Below are 20,373 nucleotides of genomic sequence, written 5' to 3' on the forward strand. Positions count from 1 at the left end.
TAGGTGTTAGTAATATAGTAGTTAAGCCCAAGCCCTCCCAAGAAGTAAGCTTAACTTCCACAATAAAGATTGTCGTTGACACCAAACTTTTATTTGATGGTTTTTAGTCATCGCGTTTGCTCGTCTCGCAGCCACGCCAAGGAGTTCACCGATTTTGCCCCTAAGGCAAAAAGTCTGAAATTGTTCACTAACTTTGCTTGTGCTGGCAACGACTTTCACTTAAAAAAGGTTCTGCAACCTTTTGTGAACTCGCTTTTCTATATATTTTTGTTTATATAGTTCATTTAAGTTTTAATTCTAACCTAGTAAGGTTAAAAATAAAACTTAGATGAATTTTTTTAATGAATTAAAAATGGAACAATTCAATTTTTTTCCTATAATGCATGAATTTTTACATATATGTCGAAAAAAAGTGAACAGTTTATTGCAGACTATTTTCGTAGGTCATCGGGACACACCAACTCAGCCTATGTTAATGATCGTACAGAATCGCCTGGTAACAAATGGTTTTCCAATAAAACCACTTTATTGCAGCTATCTTATCGACAGCGTACACATTCGTCGTGCTGGTCAAAATTGGGAAAAAATTTCTGTATCATTTCAGTGAGAGACAAAGACTTGAAGCCTCACACCGCACAGTAATCTATCTACGCACAACTCCCGCTTTTAAACTTACAAAAACTTAACAATGAATACAAATGAATTAACAATGAATAAATTTACAATAATAAATAAATGTTAGTAAAGTTAAATTGAAAAAAGACGCACATGTTTTCCCTCACTCGGTTTTATTTATTCATCCTTTTTCCTAGGATAGCTTGCGACAAACACTCGTATGTTGTGCTGTAAAAAAAAAAACAGAAAGAAAAACATAATAAACGCTCGCTTCCTAATCTGACATCTACAGACTGGGATTGGGTGTTTTGGCGCACTAATGCAACATGACTGCTCTGCTTGCCTTTGTAAGGTTCTTCACAAATATATATTTACTAGGAAAGTTTTCGGGGCACGTTCCGAATTTCTCCAGAAATTTAGCGGGACAACTTCCATTTTTTCGATTTCTTGAAATACCGCGAATGTAATTTTGAAAACAGTCGAGACTTCCGCTATCTGTTGATATCTGGCCGCATAAATTTTTTAGAGCATCAGCGAATTTTATTTTTAAAGAATGGGACATTGTTTATAGAAAATTATTCATATACAAATGACAGGAACATGCGTTATGATTCATTGACTAAGTATCACAATTTTTCATTATTTATTTTCCATGTTTTAAAAGCTGGTACGATTCTTGAAAAATGATATCGTGTTCTCTGTTTAAACTTAAAATAATTTTAATCGAAAGCCTGGAAAAGAGTTGATTGTACAAACTACGCATGAATTGCAATTTAGCTCAAATAAATAAGTGGCTACAAAAATATTAATTCTTATAAAACATTGTCAGTGTCGGAAATTACTCTCGACCTGGCAAAAGATCGGAAAACCGGTTGAACAATGGTGGAACTATGATTCAACTTCCAATGACTCCGGATAACGCATGATACAGGAATAAGACAGTTAGAAATTGTTACATTTAAGTTTAGAAATGTCCATACCTAAAGTTTAGAACATTTTCTGATTTCAATCGTTTATATTTTGGAGCTGGTAAGTCATATATAAGTCATATATATTTTCCTGTTATATGTAAGTCATATATATTTTCCTGTTATATTTTGGAGCTGGTCATTACAACAGGAAAATTCAATTGAAAATAAACGTTACAAAAATTTAAGAGCGAAAAATTGGATTATTGTGATTGTTCATATGTGATAAACCTTCATGCATGACACTGCACTCATCCAAATGAGTTCAGGTTCTACTTGAACATCCGAGAAACATAGGTGATTGTTTCTTCGTATATTAAAAAATTACTTTTCAAGTCCTCTGTTAAATTAAAAAATTCATTATCATTGTATGAAATTATAGGATTATTTTTTAACAACTTCCATAGGCATGGAATTCCATTGTCAATCCGATAAAAATGCGATGTAAAAACAAATTATTCGGTCGACAAGGTGAATTTTCTTGAATTTCATTTGCTAATAAGTTCATTTATAATGTATAGAGTTAAAAGCGATGATTTTTTTTCATGAACAAAATGCGGTCTGATGATCAGATGTACTATTGTGTCGTCAATTTCTCAAGATTGGCTGCTTTCATAAATACGCGATATTCGATGGAATTCCGCCATTTTCTTATCAGTTTTTCACTTGTACCATTTCTAAAACTAATTTGATTTATAATCCGTCTAATTTTCTTCTATTTGGCGACTAATTGATTTGATCTGTTCCAACGAATACGAGCGCGGAAATTGTATTTACCCCTTGTTGATACTGTTAATTCGGCTGTACAAATACTGAATACATTGTTTATCCGTGTGCCATAATTAGAAATAGTATTAGTAGAAATAGTAGAAATAGTGCCATGGAAAATAGTATTAGTTTGCAACAGAAATATTTTTCTTTTAAACATGGGATATAAACATTGCGGCGCGATGTTTCAAGTATTGAATAAATATGAGACGAACGATCATGGATGACCTACGATTGCGTGAGTAATTAGGATGTGAATAACATATTTAATGCTCAAGTGAAATGCTCATCTTTGAGAATCTAACCAATGTTTAGAAAGACTCAAAAACCCATTTAATGTTAACATATGATTAGCATTTTTCACAGAATGCACTCATGGTTGACAAGTAATTTTTCAGGGAACCATTTAGAATAGCATCTATCTTCTCATAATTTTACATTCTCAAGACTTGCCAGATTTTTCCGCTTATGTGTTAATCAACAGGTAATCAACTGTTTTTTTTTGTCCATTTGCCTGTATCAATTTATTGTGCTTTCTTTCTAGTTATATATAACTTAGATTAAGAATTGAAAAGAAAAAAGACTTCTTTTGCTTTAGAGATTAAATTTTTTGGAGTTATTGGAGTTATTTTTTTAGAGTTATTTTGGTACAGGATTTCTCAATAATTGCAATGGTCTTCATTGAAAATGTAATGCGAAAATGATTTTTACGATTAATTTTCATATATATATATATATATATTAGTTCTACTCGTTGCTTCATTAGCGGTAGCAAAATGTTTATTCATCACACAGATAGGTAGGTACAAGGCAGATGAGGAAGCAATGTGATGTATTTGGAGGATAAAGCAATTTTTTAATTATAGAATTAATGTGCAATACAGTCATTGCTTATAAAATATTGAGCGTCGGTTAGAGATAAACGTGACCTCAAACATCGTTCAAATATTTGTTTAGGCAGTTACTTTGAAGTCACCATGTGGTCCATAATATCTTAACGTTGAGCAAACATGGTTTATCTGAGGATCGTTAGCAAATCTGAATGTGTACTCAGCAAGGACCTTGAAAATGAATTAATTCCAGTAAAGTTTGCTTTTAGGCTTTCATTTGATCATTGATCTTTGGCAAGAGCAAACGCAGGCTAATGGATGCAGGATCATGTCACAGCAAGGGATCAGTTTCGGCTACCAAGTGTTATTCTAGTGGCGGATACAAGCGTATCACTAATACAGTATAATCGACTTAAATAACCGGATCACCACATTGTGATGACGTATATTAAAACTGTGTGATGAAATTACCTTATTCAAGGAGGGACTTAACATAGTCAACTAGGAAGTTTTCCTTGCATGCCAAGAGTAGGAGAAGATTACAACGGCAACGTCATTAACAAAAAATGTAATAAAATACACTCAGCATTCATCCCATCAACATGCTGCGTCTCTGGAGAACTTGAATGTCCTCATCTGTGTAAAAGGATTGGGATGCTTTAGTTGTTCTCGGCCAAGCATAGAGATGGCAGGATCGTGGTAGTGATGTAAGTAACACAATATTCCCAATAGCAAGAGCTCTTGAATACAATTAGCAAGGTTTTGTGAGGAATACGTAACTTTAAAATTGCAAAGTTGAGTTTTTTTTGTAACGTGAATATTTACGACTGTGATGAACACAGCAAGTAAACGAATTGGTTGTGTTAATGCAGGCAGTGAAGAGGAGCTATCGTGAGATCGTCGGAAATTCTTTACAACTTTTTAGCATTAACTTGTACCTGCAAATTATTGAGGAAGTTTATAATTGCTGGATTTTGTGTTACTTACCAAGAAAATATAAATGATTGCTTTAATATTATTATGAACTTGAGCTTTCTGCTGCGTCTCAATTACTTAATTTATGAAATGAATGAGTGAAGGTGAATTTCTCCGGGCTTGAGATGGTGGCACATAGTATTAATTGGAGACTTCGATCAGTTTTTGATGTGCTGTAACACCGAGAAATATGGAATGAAATTCAAGCGTTTTTAATAATTTACCTTTTTCCGGATTTCTAACTTTTCAGGAAATCTTGAAATCCCACCCATTAACCATTGAGTTTGATATAATATGTCGGTTCGTGCATAGCTTTGGAGCAGATTTACAAATCCCCTATATTTCAAATAGCTCGTATGACTCAAACGAGCTTCAATAATTACTTGAAAATCTTTGATGTAAAATTATGCGCTGACCTCATTCGTTAGATAAAGTAGCTGTCATTGAGGTAAAGTTAAACTACCTACGCTCAAACAAATGAGTAAGACATTGTTCAAATGGCGATGAGCTTTTTGGGACATTCAGACCCAGTTCTACACGTATGGCGTATCACTGCTATGTCGACGCTCACGTCGTGCTGCGGACGAGAATGTCGTAACTATTTTGAAATTACGACCCCTTCATATTTCTGAGTGTACTTCTACCATGCGTGTTGTATTTTCACGAGCAAGAAGTGGCGTCAAATTTTCTGATGAGCTAATTATGATGGCGATATTCACACCAGCGAGTGCACTTAATTTTAGACACTAAATTGCGAATGCTTCAAAGGAAAGAAAGCTTCAGGGAGTTGTGTGATGTCGGACTTGCGTGTTCGCCGGAGCGCGATTGCGCAGCTGTCCAGAGACGAGATGGATTGCTCAGGTCTAGCCGCTTTCTAATGCAAAAGACTCAGGTTAGACGTCCAGATTTATTCTGATTAAGATTAAACACGGGCAAATTGGCTGGCGGCGAGCTAAGAATTGCTCACTTGAACTTGCCCGCAGATTACGTTCAGTCGAGCTCTTCTAGGCGCGATTATTTGAAGATTAGTTAAATTCCTGATCTAAAGATTATGCAAATTTTTAGTGGTATTTAAGACAGTAACATTTTCTGCCCAAAACTCTGGTATTTCCACTGATTTACATTTTAAAAGATATTTAAGTTAGCAGATATTTCGGGATTCATTGCTTCCACCTGCTATGGTTCCGACAATAATTTATATTTAATTCGTCACTCGTACGTTAATTTATTTCACTACAAATCTAGAGATGAGTATTTCTATATATAGATGAGTAGATGAGTTTTTCTAAATACCAGCTAGAACGCATTGCCTCTATGTAATAGAAAACTGCAGTTTTTAAAAAATAAAATTTTGAAAAATTTCACTCAGTCCTGCTGAAAATTGCCGAAGTAATAAGTTTGATAATTAATAATTGTATGGCATCTCAAAATGAGCAGAGACAATATGCCATTAAGTATGGCATTAATTTCACCTAGAACCCACCACAGAATTTTTCTTAACTGTTTCAAATTTACTAAAAATGTTGTGCAGTAACTGACATTTTTTAAAACAGACAAGCTGCTATATTTTAAGACAATATTTTGAAATCAGCAGTCGTTCCTTTATATTTTCTATGTTGCTTGGGTCTGCTGAAATTTGCAATTTTAGATGTAAATATGAAATTTGCATGTGTATTTGTAATGAGTGAATATATTGAAATCATGATTTAATTTTGCGGGGTAAATATGAAATGCTTTTCGTATTTATTTGAAAATTTTCATTATGTTTGCACGGAGGGACTCTTTCAGTAAAAGAACACTTTCAGTGAAGAGGGCATTTTCAGTGAAGGTACACTTTCAGTGAAGGAACATCTTTAGTTGAGGTAAACTTTCAATAAAGTGACATTTTCAGTGAAGGAACACTTATCGTAATGAGACACTTTTTAGTGAAGAATCACTTTCAGTGACTCTTCAGTGTAATTTAATTTCGACCAGAAATGATTGCTGTAAACCTATATGATTATAAGTTGACCAAGACTTGAATTGCATGAATTAATAGAGTATATTTTTTGATAACTTGCGCGATTCGTAAATTGACCAAGACTTGAATATGGTGCATTCCTAAAGCATTTTTTTAATTTATTTATATGATTGGTAAGTTGACCAAGACTTTCATTACGTGCATCACCAAACATTCAATCCGCTCAATTATGGAAGGAGGTCGGATTTTCTGTCCGTTTAATCACTCCTTTCGTTTCCCAATCGAAGTTGGTCATCACTGCGAGCGATGTAACACAATCATCTTTATATTCTCCCTCAAAAATTAATATTTTATTCAATAATTTTACCATTCTTTGAAAGCAGTTGCCACTCCTGTTTCAATTCAAGTCAATTCAAGCATTCAATTTTTAAGAAATATATACAAAACACAAAATTATTTTTTAAAATGAATATATATGTAGATGTGCAAGCTTGCTCACAGTGGCGAAAAATGTCTGTGCGGAAACTTTTGTGTGATACAAAATCGTAAAGATACTGTTTCCCAGATTAAAAGGAGAAATCATTAAAAATGCAACAAATTCAAGCGCAAATTTTTTGGCTACATCTTATTCATTCTCAAAGTTAATCTCAGGAAAACGTGCAGTAAAGTTTTCAACACTATCCGCCTCAACATTTTCAACACTAATAAAAAACAACGTCATCACAACCTAGGTTTTTCCCGTCATCTGAATCAATAAAGTCCAGGTTTCGACATTATCCATCTCAATAAAAAAACAAAAACAAATAAAAAACGTCACTACAACCTAAATTTTTTCCTGTCAACGGCTGCAGTGCTTCGTCCTTTTTCAGTTCATTTTTGCTGCAGTGTCGGCCAAATTTGTAGACGCTGAGATATTCTGGCCATGGAGGTCCCACTTCCCCTCACGTCTTATCAAAAGAAGCTTGTTAGGAAATTTTGTCTTTGCTTTAGCGGGTCGACAATTTTCTTAAGTTTCTTTAGTCCTGAGGCAGTAAAGCGAACCTCGTATTATGTGCATTAAACATGGCTCCTGTGCACGCTGCGTCATATCCTTCCATTCATGCACGCAAATTACGTTGATTTCAAGGTTTAGTACGTGTTGATTGCGTTGGAACAACGTAAATTCAACGTTATTTTAAGAGTCAAACACCTGATCGGTAGTTTTAATCGCCTGCCGGGCCCTTGCTGTCTCAATTATCATCAATTAAAAATAGAGTTCAGGGATTAAATGCTCTCAACATTTACTTCTGTTTTTGTCTCTTCTTGAACAGGCAACAGCCATTCAAAGCTTGGCTTATCGAGTTATCGCACTGGAAAATAAACAACGACAACAAGCTCAGTATTCTGGCTGAGAAGTGTTAACAGTAATGGATTTAAAGTAACTTTTTTTCTTAACAAAACAGCAATAGCAATGCTTTTGTTCGATCACAAATAAACGAATTTGAAACCTTGTAACTTTGGCATTTCGGGTTCATTTTTAATTGAATGCGACTGTGAGAACTCTGATTATTTGAAGTTGCCTGCAATTGCGATTAATTTCTTTCGAAGGGCATATTTCACTCTTCCGGGACGGCAAAGATAAATGGGTTCTCATTAACAACGTTGCAAATAACTCATGACTATAATTTTCGGGAATCAAATTAGACAACTAATACTCGTTACTGATTGAATAAAATTTATGAAAGAAAATATACATAATGGAAATCGATTCTAAACAGGGCATTTACAAGTCACGTGGAAATTTTAAAATCGAGCGGTAACAATAAAAACGATTATTGCGTTTTAAATGAGTTTTAAATTAACTCAAAGCCCATAAAAATGCATGGAGTCTTCAGCGTTGTGTGAAAGATTAAAGTTTTGATGATAATATATAGTTCTACCTAAATCACTGTCCCTAGTCAATAAAATAGTAAAAACTTAAAATTTAAAGATATGACGGTAAATAAACAATAAAATCTCCAATATTTCCCTGTACTTAATTAGAAAACTTACTGCTGTACAATGTTGGCGTGATATTCGTATTAAAATATTACTCATTTCCCACAACATAGGAACACAAACACAAAAAAATTCAATAAAGTTTCAGAACTAGCTTCTCAATAAGTTTTGATATCACAAAGAATGGTTCACCGAATTTCTGCTCATGATCAATTTAATTAAAAACTTCATAAATCTGCTCCGAACATGTCATCTTAATATTAATATTACTTGTACTCAGGAAAATCATATTTTAAATCTGACAAGACGACTGGAAGACCTGCTTGGGAGGCGTAGAGCGTCTTTTCCTTGAATTCTCAAGTCCACGAATCTCCTCACTTTCCCACTGAATTGGTCTCAAAATCGCCATGACAAAAAATCTTTTGGACTTTAGGCAGTCCTGTAAAATTTGCCATTGAGCACCGAAAGTCACGTCAGAAATTCAGTGTGCAAGCTTGAAAGCTCGGCAGACTGGAAAAATTGGAAACTGGTCCACTGGCGACCAAACCTTTTGGGACTGCCGCGCGATGTGGGATTCGAACAGAAAAAAGGTAAATGGGACGGGCATTGTGAGCGATGGCATTTGAGAGAAAAAACCCATCGAAAAAAGAAATGAATGTGTTGTTGACTTCGAAATTTGGAGGAAATATGGTCGGTGAGCTATAACAATGAGTTTAAAAAGCTTACAAAAAATACTTGATGAAAATTTTTGAAGCGCTTTTACATAGGAATTCATGTAATTACTTAGATCATTACTATTTCAGATCATGGCATTCCAAGATACGGAAACCTCGTAAAAACTATTCTGTTAGCCACAACAGGACCTTGCTGACAAAAATTACTGTGGTGGTATGACAGGATCGGAATTCCTTTGACAACAGTTCTTCAAATTTGTCGCTGTCAGGTAGAAAATTTAATGCCCGAAAGAAAATTAGAGAATTTGGGGAAGGTATTTTGAAATACAGGCGATCAACAAATGGGCTCCAATTCGATTGACGGAATTTCTTTTATGACATATAGTGAATCTAAAGTTATAGTGCGAATTTAAGCGCAGAAACGAAGAAAAGATGACATAGGTTGCTAAAATTATTATTGAATTATTATAAAATTACAATTTATTATCGAATTTCGTCGTCATTACGCATATCGTTAGTCTCGTGTTAGGAGGCAGAGTCGTGTCTTATTAGCTCGATGGTGATTATTGTTACTTGGACCATACCTGTGTGAAGACGTCCTGCTCAAATCGTATTACAAACCGTGTTCAAGCTTGCTTTTCTATGCCTTAATTAGAGTTTGTGCGAGTTTATTTCCATTTTACTTGAATCTTAAACAATAGTTCTCGTGTAGAGAAATATGGGAAAGAAAATTGAGAAAACATTATAAGGAGTGTTCACTCGTACCTAAATAGTTAAATGCGTACAAGCATGCAATTTAATTCACAAGCAGTAAGGCAAGTGACAAAATTAAAACTAAACATGAGAGCTCCTCATGTTGTCATGAGAGCTCCTCAGTGAACACTCCTTATAATGTTTTCTCAATTTTCTTTCCCATATTTCTCTACACGAGAACTATTGTATAGGATTTATCAAAGGAGACAAATAGGTTAATTAATTTGATCATTTTGCAATTGTTATTCGTGATTTATTTGCTCTTCTTACTAAAACAAACTGTGTTACATCTTGAATTGAATCGGAAGATAGGTTTTAACTTATTATCTACTTTATCCAGATAAGAATCCACCCAATCTCCGTGACGTGCAACTTGACCTGCGAATCTGTCAGCTTGCTTCTTCATTTATTATTTGCCACTACATTATTTTATTATGTGACCCGCAATTTTATGTTGATTGATTGATTCAAAATTGATTTTGAAGATAGGTTTTAACTTCTTATCTACTTTATGCACATAAAAATCCACCTCATCTCCGTGACGGGTGACTTGACCTGCAAATCTGTCAGCTTGCTTCTTCATTTATTATTTGCCACTAAATTATTTTATTATGTAACCCGCAATTCAATGTTGTGAATAGAGAGAGAAACATATAATTTGCATTACAGGGACCTATTCCTTTGCAATAAATATTGTTACATTCACTCCTTGATTTTTAGCGCATTTTCTCATTTATGGAAAAAATGCACTATTGTGCTCGCCATGTTCGTCTGTCTGTCTGTCCGTCCGTCTGTCCGACCGTCCGTGACCTCAAGTTTTCGTCGACGAGAAAATGCGCTCTCTGTCACTCACTGCAGTGAGTACTGAGTTATATTTTTGAACTTATACTGACAACAACCAATTTTCCCTGCATGCGAACTACTACTATGGTTATCTGTTCTTTAATTGGCAGCTGTTCACCCACTTCGTTTGGCGTTAAATAAAATTTTTTAGTTTCTCATTCACTTCTTTCATGTACACTTGCACTGAAATTCGATAAGGAGGCCTAATGGCCTAATGAAAGGCGATGAAAGAAGTTAATATAAATCGGTTAACGGATTTATTATTCCTATACGTATTTACAAATTACGGTACGTAAACTCGATAGAACATTTAACCCTTTGTAATGTTTAATCATCGGGGTCAAAAATTAAAAAAAATATCAAAGAGTTTCATAAACTTATAATTTATCACTATAATATTTGCCTAAAAACTCTTAAGCAGTGAACTTCGTTATGATTATACCATGACCTAGCTGACTGAGACTGCTGATGCGTTGTACTCACTTCTACAACCATCTTAAAACTCGTTGCTATTTAAATGTACCTATCGTTACCAGGACTTTAGGTACGAATATCATAGACGACGGTAAACGTATCCGCAGAAGCAGGATAACCCTTGTCTGCTAAATGTACCTATCGTTACTAGGACTTTGGGTACGATTAGCATTTCCGTCGGTCAAGGTTTCCTTAGACAAAAGATTACGGAGAAGCAAATTTTTACAGAACGCCATTTACGGGCACGTCTCACGGCTGACAAATGATCGGATGAAGACACGCCGCTGATAGACATCACAAAAAATGCTACGCAGGATCGATTCGGGATAGAAAAAGTTTCCATACCTGCTGCTGGCATTGAGTTCTGGTGTGAGGCTCATCTTTCAAAAGTACATTCATTTTTTCATTATCATTTCATCTATCTGAATGGAAAATTTAGATAATTTATATTTTCAGTTATGATTGTGATATGAAAATTATCTTGTTTATTTTTAGAATTCTCCAAATTGTTTACTGGTAGAAGAAAAACAAGTTCTCAATTCTCATAACACCGATGCCAAGAATAGAACTTTGCTTATTTGTTAAAGAATATCTTCTTTATAATCATATGAATATTCTTTTGCAACTTGTATAGGATAGAAACGCAGCCATTTTGTCCCACTCTTTTATAGAAAACAATTGCCAAGTGATGACACATCTCATTTAAAACAGCATAAACATGTAATTGTACCAACTTACACGCACAATCCTCACAATAGACGTGATTGTGATGCAATAATGCCTAAGTCCCTGATAAAATTTCCTGCTTGTCAGTTACAGTTGAAAAAAATAATTTTACAGTTGAAAAAAATAATTATTCTAAATCCATAAAATCAATGTTCTCCAAACTTTTGAAATGCTTCATCGGCCGCACAAAATGTAAAATTTATGTAAGGTGGTAATAATTTAAATCAAAGACTAGATTAGCAGCTGAAATTTATGTAAGTTTAACTCATATTACAGAAAAATTAAAGTCATTTTTGATAGAACCATTATCAAAGTCCGGTGAAAAATAAATTACAGAAGCAAGTAATACCTCAGCCAATTCATATTTGTGAGCAGGCATAGAGAAAAAATCTATTATGTATTAGAGTGTTCCTTGATAAAATCATTATTTTCTCTCTGGTAAATAGCGAATAGAATTTTTAATCGAACTTTGATTGAGCGATGATTGTCATTCTTTATAACAAGCTATTCAAACTTCCCAGTGCTGGTCTATTACAACGGCTAGAGAAATACTTTTTATAGGAAAAAATAAACGTGGAAATTTTAAAAAGTTTCATTACTTTTTCAAAGCAATGAGTATTAGAGCTGTGAAATGTTCTAATTGAATTCTTCACATGATGAACGAACTAACTGAGAAAAGAATGAACTGTGAAAATTGTGCAAAAAATAAGAAGAGTTGATTTGTCACTAGTTTTCCTGTTTATTTAAATTGCCCATATATAATGTTGCTTAAGTAATGTTCTATTAGACTTTAGAATGTAAAAGATAACAAAATTTGGTAAAAGTTATAAATTATGCTTGTAATTTAAAAACTAGATAATTGCAGCCTAATTCATGCCTGAAACTCAAAAAATAATTCCGCGCACATTTAGTTTAATTAACACAAGTTAACATATGACGAACGTTTGTGTGAGAGTTTCTATGAAGAAGCAGCCGGAAAACAAGACTGCCGCCTACCAACGTCACACTGAACTCTCTCTCCGGCCGTCCTCGTCAGTCCCATGCAAACTCGAGGACTGAAGTCCACTTTGGCCACTAGCAGGTAATGGAGAGGCTTCATGTTTCTGGATGACAGAACTCATACCTGGCAGAGCGCGAGATGCAGAGTAGTTTCTACTCACGAGTGTCGCTCCCATGTCCAGATGAAGTAAGCTAGGCTCTTGCGACGTCAGCATAAAAGGAGATAACGTCACTTTAGAGACGGAATTTTGCAAAACTGGATCTGGAGGAGCTGGCTCCGGGGGAGTTGATGAACTCAATCGTCGGTTTTGAGATCCTTTTTCGTCAAAGATAAACGATCGGTTCGAAAAGTGAGGAAGCGTGGTCGCCACCACTGGAGTTTCGAGAGCATTTGTGGAGAAACAAATAGGATCTCCGGATACTTTTGTCTTGTGGCTTCCTTTGAAGGGACAATCTGCAAAGCGACGCAAATGGGAACTACAATTTGATCAGGTTTCTTGTGGGAACACAAAGAGGAGTTACGAATAGAAAATATTGGGGGAAGTGAGATATAAGAGGAATATTGAACATTTTTATTGTTTGATATGAATAGTTTCCACAATAATGTAAAAGGAAGAGAACGAATAATCGGGTGGTCGAATATGAATTGACCAAAGTGATTTTAATATCAACATACCTCAGTGCGTCGTTGCATTTTAAAGCTATAATAATTTCGACGACATTCTAAGTTATATCCACATTGCTAGTGACCTATTCTCTAACATGCAGTTAAATTTTTGTGGAAACAACAACAAAAAATATACTTTTACTATCTAACAAAATTAAAACCCACCACTCCACTATTGTTTGCGAGAATATAATTTGAATGTATACGTAAATTAAAAAGTTAGTTATTTGAACAAACATGGTTAGCCCTTTAGGTTTTTGTTTCAATATTATCTGCGATTCCAAAATACGATATTCGATTTTTATGATTGAATAATTTCTATTTAAAACAATTAAATTTAAACAATGTAGTTGAAACCCTCACCTCGCGTGAGAGATGTCATAGGACTCGACATGATGGTGGCTTCTCCCTCTGTATTTTCAAAGAGGTTTAAAGATATCTGCTTCTTTTTTCTGTAGGTCCCAGCGTCAATACTGAGCGAGTCGGTGACAGATATTGGTGCTACTTCAGATTCTTTAGGAAGGCTAAGGTCTCCGCTGGTGTTAGGAGCGTAGGTCTGCGAGTCTGTCAACTGATCGTTTTGGTCTGAGAGATGCTGCTGTTGTCGGTGACAGCATCGCTTCTGTGACCAAAATGTGACAAAAATATTGAAAAAACACTTCTTCATTAATGATGGAAATTAATTCAATGGAAATTTGATTCGCGATGGAAATTTAATATAATTATAGAATAGTTTGTCGTAAGCTATTTTTAAATTAATGTGTATGATACAAAACAACGAGAGTTTTAATTATCAGCTAATGAACCAATTATCAATGTTAATTATTTTTAAATAATCAACATATTATCGGAATTTCATTCTATAATACAAGAATTTATATTCGTACATGGATTTCTGAATTCATAACATATATTATCAGAATTTTAGTTTTACTTATTTAGATTTAAGCCAAGGGTATAGCGTCAGAATTTTAATCATTGCTTATAATTTACAAGGAATCTTGCCAGATAATCAGTTGGAGAATTATAGAGTGGACTCATGCCATTGAAGTTTATTAATAATAGTATTGAAGGTTTAATAATAATATTATTGAAGGTTTAATAATAATATTATTGAAGGTTTAATAATAATATTATTGAAGGTTCAATAATAATATTATTGAAGGTTCAATAATAATATTATTGAAGGTTTACTAATAATATACAAAATATTAGATAATATAATCATTACTCTGAAAGACAGGACTGCGACGAAGGTGAGTGCCAGCACGGCAGTGATGGTGCCAGCGAATGCGCCCAGCAGGCTCGCGTAGTTGAGTGCCGCTGCAGCGCCAGGGTCGCTGTGTGTCTGTACTGAGCTTCCTTCTGTGTAGTCATTAAACAAAACATTTATAATTCGTAATATTTTGCTTTATAATTTATCTTATAGCCTTACTTATGATGTACATCATGATTTTACATTTTTTTACAATATGGATTTGCCAAATATTATTATTATTATAATAATATTATTTAATTAATTTTTTCTCACAAACAAAACATTCATAATTTATAATATTTTACTTTATAATTCATCTTATAGTCTTACTTATGATGTACATGATTATTTTAAAATTTTTCACCATATGGATTTGTCAGATATTATTATTATTATTATTATAATAATATTATAATTTAATTATTTTTTTCCAAATGGCGACAAACGTAGTATTGAAAAGCTCTTTCGCCAGACCAAACTGGGTCAAGATGACCCACATAAGGGCAAAAAGTTCATCGCAGTTTCAAATGTCTCACTAATTGTTCTGAGTGTACGCAAATAGTGTTGATCTATTGTGCTGATCAATATTAAATTAATTAATTAAGGTTGTGTGTGGAGACATGAGTGTTAATTGTCAATTCTCTACGAAGTCAATAAAACGAGATGATGGAAATTCGTGTGAACTAATGGTTTCATCGCTATTATAATTATTGATATATCATATCTGTATTCTTATCATGATGATGTATGCGTATGTCGTGCCGAGATCACGGAATAGCCAATTCTATGGAATCGGAAGCCACTTTGCCGAATCTGTAGAATCAGCATTTCTATACAATAGGAATCTGGGGTTAGTTCAGTCAACCAAGTTTTTTTTTTAATATTTAAATATAAAGGAACTTGACCTAACATTTTTTTAACTCTAATTGTCGATTTATGTTCTAACTCTAACGTCTGATTTTCTGAATCAACAGCGAAATGCTGATTCTACAAATTCGGCAAAATGGCTGCCGATTCCAAAGAATCGGCAATTCCGTGATTTCGGCACGACACATACACCATCGCGCTAGCTAATGGCTATAGTAGAATTCATTCATCGTTACACAAACGGATATTTACAGGTCAATAAACGATGAAAGTTTAGTTTCTCTCGGCCGGGCCTTTGAGTTCTACTAATGAATCGGAATTTTAGGGCCGACAGTTTCCTGTTGAAATCTTAAACTTGCCTCCAAATAAAACTTTTAAGATGAAAAAAAGCTACGCGACCAAGAGGCTCCAACGGGCCACGGCCATCGTTATTTCCGGGTACAGTAACTGTCGTCGATGTGAGGCGGCGCAAGTCCACAGACTTTTTTGTATTTCTAAAATTAGAAACTTTTCGACTACGTAGAATTTTCGTTTAAATGTTCGACTGTAACGTCGTTCTATTAAAGGCAAATAAAAATCGTAAAAAGCCTAACGCAGTCCCTAAAAATATTTTCTTCTTTATTAAAAATTAAAGCAGAACAACCCCAATTACTTTTTGAAAGATTATTTATCAAATTTTGTATTTACAATTTTATCATCAATTTATGTGTGTGTACAATTATATCGATTTCTGTATTAAATCACCATGCCACGGGCTTTATTTTAAATGAATATTACTTCGAACGTTTTTTATGTTGATTACGATCGAATTTATCGTTACTCATTAATACACAACACACAATATCCTTGATGATATTTTAAACCTTGGGACTTTTTTTGCTCGTCGTGTATGGCTTTCTTTGTTATAACAAAATATAACAGATTCACAAGCAGGGTTGTCGGTATGCACTTACATTTTATTTCGCAGATATATTACGCTGTAATAAATTTTTTCTGCACCTTACATGTTATCAAACTTGATTATGTAAAATCTTAAATTCATTTATATATTATTTTTTTCCTCAACCTACTTCTTCATAATACATTATTCATCTTTCTTTATGCACATATCACAGAGAATTTTTTTGCCGTTCATTTACATGAGAACTTTAATTTATTCCAAGCTTCATATCCTTCATTTCACACTAGAATATTGATTTACTCAGAGCTTTAGTTTCTAAATTCTACACTGGAGCATACGTTTTTTCCAAGCTTCATATCATATTCCTATTCAATACTCGACATTAATTCCAAGCTTCATATTGACACCTGAGCATTCATTTATTCCCAGCTTCATATCACACATACTGCACTGAAGCAATGTTTTATCCCGAGCTTCATATCCTATATTTTCTGCAGCACTCAATTCTATCGCTCGATTCACTCTATTATGGAGATTCCCCATCGGTTGACGCGGGAATTTTTAGAGGACCGTGAGAGCGCAGTCGATGTTTAGAGAAGAGCTTGAACGCATTGAATTATTAATAATCGATGAGCCACACGCTGGAGTCTTTCAAAATAACGTAAGTCCTTAAGCCGTATTTTGATAGATTTTCTTGCCGTTCGTGCTCGCTCATGGGGAAATAAAAGGAGCCAATATTTAAATATGCGAGACAACCTCTCTTGGGTTTGTTCACGAACACCGTGGGGGATGGGATTTCAATTCAGCATTTGAATGCACTCGTGCCGCTATAAATATATGAGCGACATTCTATACGTTGTCGAGCGTGGCGACCGTGGCTTTCAGGCTTACGGAAATTTGAAGTCAAATATTTGCAGAACGAAAACAATCAGTGGGCGATTATGGGCGATATTAACATTGTACGACTGATTTTTCATGCATAAATGAAGGTAAATAAAGTTCTTAATGAAATTTGTACTTATTTTGATAGTTTAATTTAGGATAGTAATGTGGGGCGTTGAAGAATAGGCCAAGTTTGCTTAGTCGCCGGTTCTTGGAATGCTCTTGACTTGTCTCGTGGATATCTAAGAACTTATCTCATAACATTGACCAGTTCTGTCCAAAACTGACGTTGAAGTTAAGTAGGTGTTGCTCATGCACTGGCTTCTGAGGTGGGAGGCACTTCTCGTCTGCATAAATATCTATCTATACATAGCTCGTCTCTGCAAATATCTACACCTAGCATGGGTATATTCTTGAACGCGTTCATCCTCGGAGCGTCAACGATGACGGCAAGAGAATATATTGAAAGACTTTTTCAAAATATTTGTATCACTAGATTGATGTAGATTTTTCTCAAAAATTTGTCATGTCAAAGTTAATCTGCATCGACATTGAAATATTAAAATATGTTCATAATTAGATTGGTATAGTTTCACTTGAGCATAATTTAATGTCAAAATTGATCATTACCCATCTCGATCAACATTGAAATATTATTTCGAAACTATTTTTAAATACTTATCGACGTAGTGTTTTCTGAAATTAATCATATTAATTAAGAAATATTTATTAATAGGATTATGAAGAAAAAATAATATATTCATTAATAATATAGTATTTACCATATTATTAATTAATCCAAAAGTCACCTGTATCATGGCGAGTCTCGAGCTGTTTCACGGGCAGGCTGGGCAGGTCGACGTCAAGTCTGACGCCGGGCAGCGAGCGTCCCCGCGAGTTGCCGGAGTAAATCAGGAGCTGCACGCTAGCCCCGCTCTCCAGTCCTGACACCTGGAACCTGGAGGCAAAAAATGGAGTCATGTTAACCTGGAGGCAAGGAGTGGAGTCATGTTAACCTGGGACCTGGAGGCAGGAGTGGTCATGTTAACCTGGGACCTGGAGGCAAGGAGTGGGGTCATGTTAACCTGGGACCTGGAGGCAGGAGTGGTCATGTTAACCTGGGACCTGGAGGCAAGGAGTGGAGTCATGTTCACCTGGGACCTGGAGGCAAGAGTGGTCATGTTAACCTGGGACCTGGAGGGAAGGAGTGGGGTCATGTTACCTGGGACTTTGGGGCAAGGAGTGGGGTCATGTTTACAATGCAGGAACCTGGAGGCAGGGAGTGGGTTCATGTTAACCAGGGACCTGGAGGCAAGGAGTGGGGTCATGTTAACAATGCAGGAACCTGGAGGCAGGGAGTGGGGTCATGTTAACCTGGGACCTGGAGGCAAGGAGTGGAGTCATGTTAGCCTGGGACCTGGAGGCAAGGAGTGGAGTCATGTTAACCTGGAGGCAGGGAGTGGGGTCATTTTAACCTGAACCCTGGGTGCTAGGCATGCTATCAGGTTAGCCTGGGGGACAAGGCATAGGGTCATATTTACCTGGAACCTGGGGGTGAGGCAAGGCGTCATGTTAACCTGGAACCTGGGGTAGCGCAGCAGGTCCCATTATATTATTAGTTATTAAATTATATTCTAATATTTATACATTAATAAATCATCACATTTAAAATATTAGCCAGTGTAGTGCGTCACTCTGAACATTTTTAATGCAAAAGTTTGCTATAAATCGTGAGCGCCTTGCGCTTGCTCATGCCCTGTGGCGCCTTCCACTTGTCTCTGTCGCCGACGCTTTTCATCGCGGACTGGCGAGCGCCTGCAAACTTGCGCGAGGTCAGGGGAGACTTGGAAAATTCTGAAATTCATGCAGGGCAGAATTTATAAGCAGTAAAGAAAAAAACTTTGATCTAAATAAGATTACTCTCCTAGGTCCAGGTTGCAGATATTACTCCAACTTCTGTGGGCTTATATTAATAAAAAAATAATAATATTACAATAATAATAATATATATAAAATAACAATTACATATATACATAATAATAATATTTAATAATATCAAAATTAATAATAAGTTTCAATAAATTTAAAATCATGCCCAACCACGCCTATAAACCTTTTAGTTGAAATGGAGCTAATCACTGACGCCTGATTTAACCACTTGAATTTCTCTAACGAATTCTTCATTCGAATGGAGCCGCAGTTCTGGAGTATTAAAATATGAGATTTTTTGCTGCCCCACATCATGAGATAATTTTTGTAAAATTTTTTTTTAGCCCAACACTCACCAAGTTACGAAGTGCCATTCACCAAAATTGACTTCCTTCTATTTGCCTTGGCTCAACACTGCTCACGACACTGTCATTTTTCTCACGGCATTCATACAGCGACTGCCGTCGCACAGCATGAATTTTGTATGACATGCCGACACGCACAAGACAGTCTCGATGCAACACTTAACTTCCGGTCTTGAACTGTGAAAATTTATACTTCAAATGAGTTTGTGTCTAATTGACAATATTTTTTATGATTTCGGCATAAACTTTTAAACTTTCGTATTTATAAAGTTATAGAAATATTATTTCACACTTCCTAAACAGTTTTAGCAAAATTTCTGCTGTGTAAAACCAATTTGAGCATTAATGAATACTAAACTGAAAACCTCTTGGCATCCAAATTAGTTAATTAACCAATGAAAATACAAATTTTCGTAAATTGATATAACTGCGAAAAATTCCGCCCCAAAATATTGATTTTCAGTTCGCTAAAAAGGTCTAATTCGCAGTACGGAAAAAACAACAGCAAGCTGCGAAATATTCGATATAATTGATTCTCTCCTGTATGTTTGTGATTTGAAAATTTTGTTAGATTTGTTCAAACCATTTCATATTTAAAATTGACGAAGCAAAATACAAACTATACATCACACAAATTTTTCTTACTTTCGACCAAAATTGCACAGGAGCAAAATGTACGAGAATACGTAATCGTACGTTACTCATTGATTTGACACTCGTTCATAGAAAAGAGGTTACATTATTTACAAATAAGTAACAATAACCGTTTTTAAAAGCCTAATCAATATTTATATTCAAAGCCTAATCAATTTATCAATATTTATTTCCAGTTGCGTCTGTAATAAATTTAATATATTTTTAAAGTTTTCCAATTTATCCTCTGAACGACCGTACTCGGTTTCAAGCCATGCCTCTTATTATACATTCTGCATCGAGCCGCCT

At 35.0% G+C, this 20,373-nt stretch overlaps 1 protein-coding gene across 1 annotated transcript in view; it reads right to left on the reverse strand.

Moving 5' to 3' along the window:
- Window positions 1-11,505: 11,505 nt before the first annotated feature.
- LOC108666323 (nephrin) overlaps window positions 11,506-20,373 on the reverse strand; it is a 41,037-nt gene continuing 32,169 nt past the window's right edge. The window contains exons 14-17 of the mRNA XM_047880476.1: window positions 17,947-18,095; window positions 14,461-14,594; window positions 13,593-13,851; window positions 11,506-13,016 (exon numbers count right to left, since the gene is read on the reverse strand). Coding sequence (XP_047736432.1) covers window positions 12,565-13,016; window positions 13,593-13,851; window positions 14,461-14,594; window positions 17,947-18,095 — 994 coding nt within the window. The 3' untranslated portion in view covers window positions 11,506-12,564. The remainder of the gene's footprint in view (window positions 13,017-13,592; window positions 13,852-14,460; window positions 14,595-17,946; window positions 18,096-20,373) is intronic.

This window comes from Hyalella azteca, unplaced genomic scaffold (assembly GCF_000764305.2).
Source record: "Hyalella azteca isolate HAZT.00-mixed unplaced genomic scaffold, Hazt_2.0.2 contig5432, whole genome shotgun sequence".
NCBI lineage: Eukaryota > Metazoa > Arthropoda > Malacostraca > Amphipoda > Hyalellidae > Hyalella > Hyalella azteca.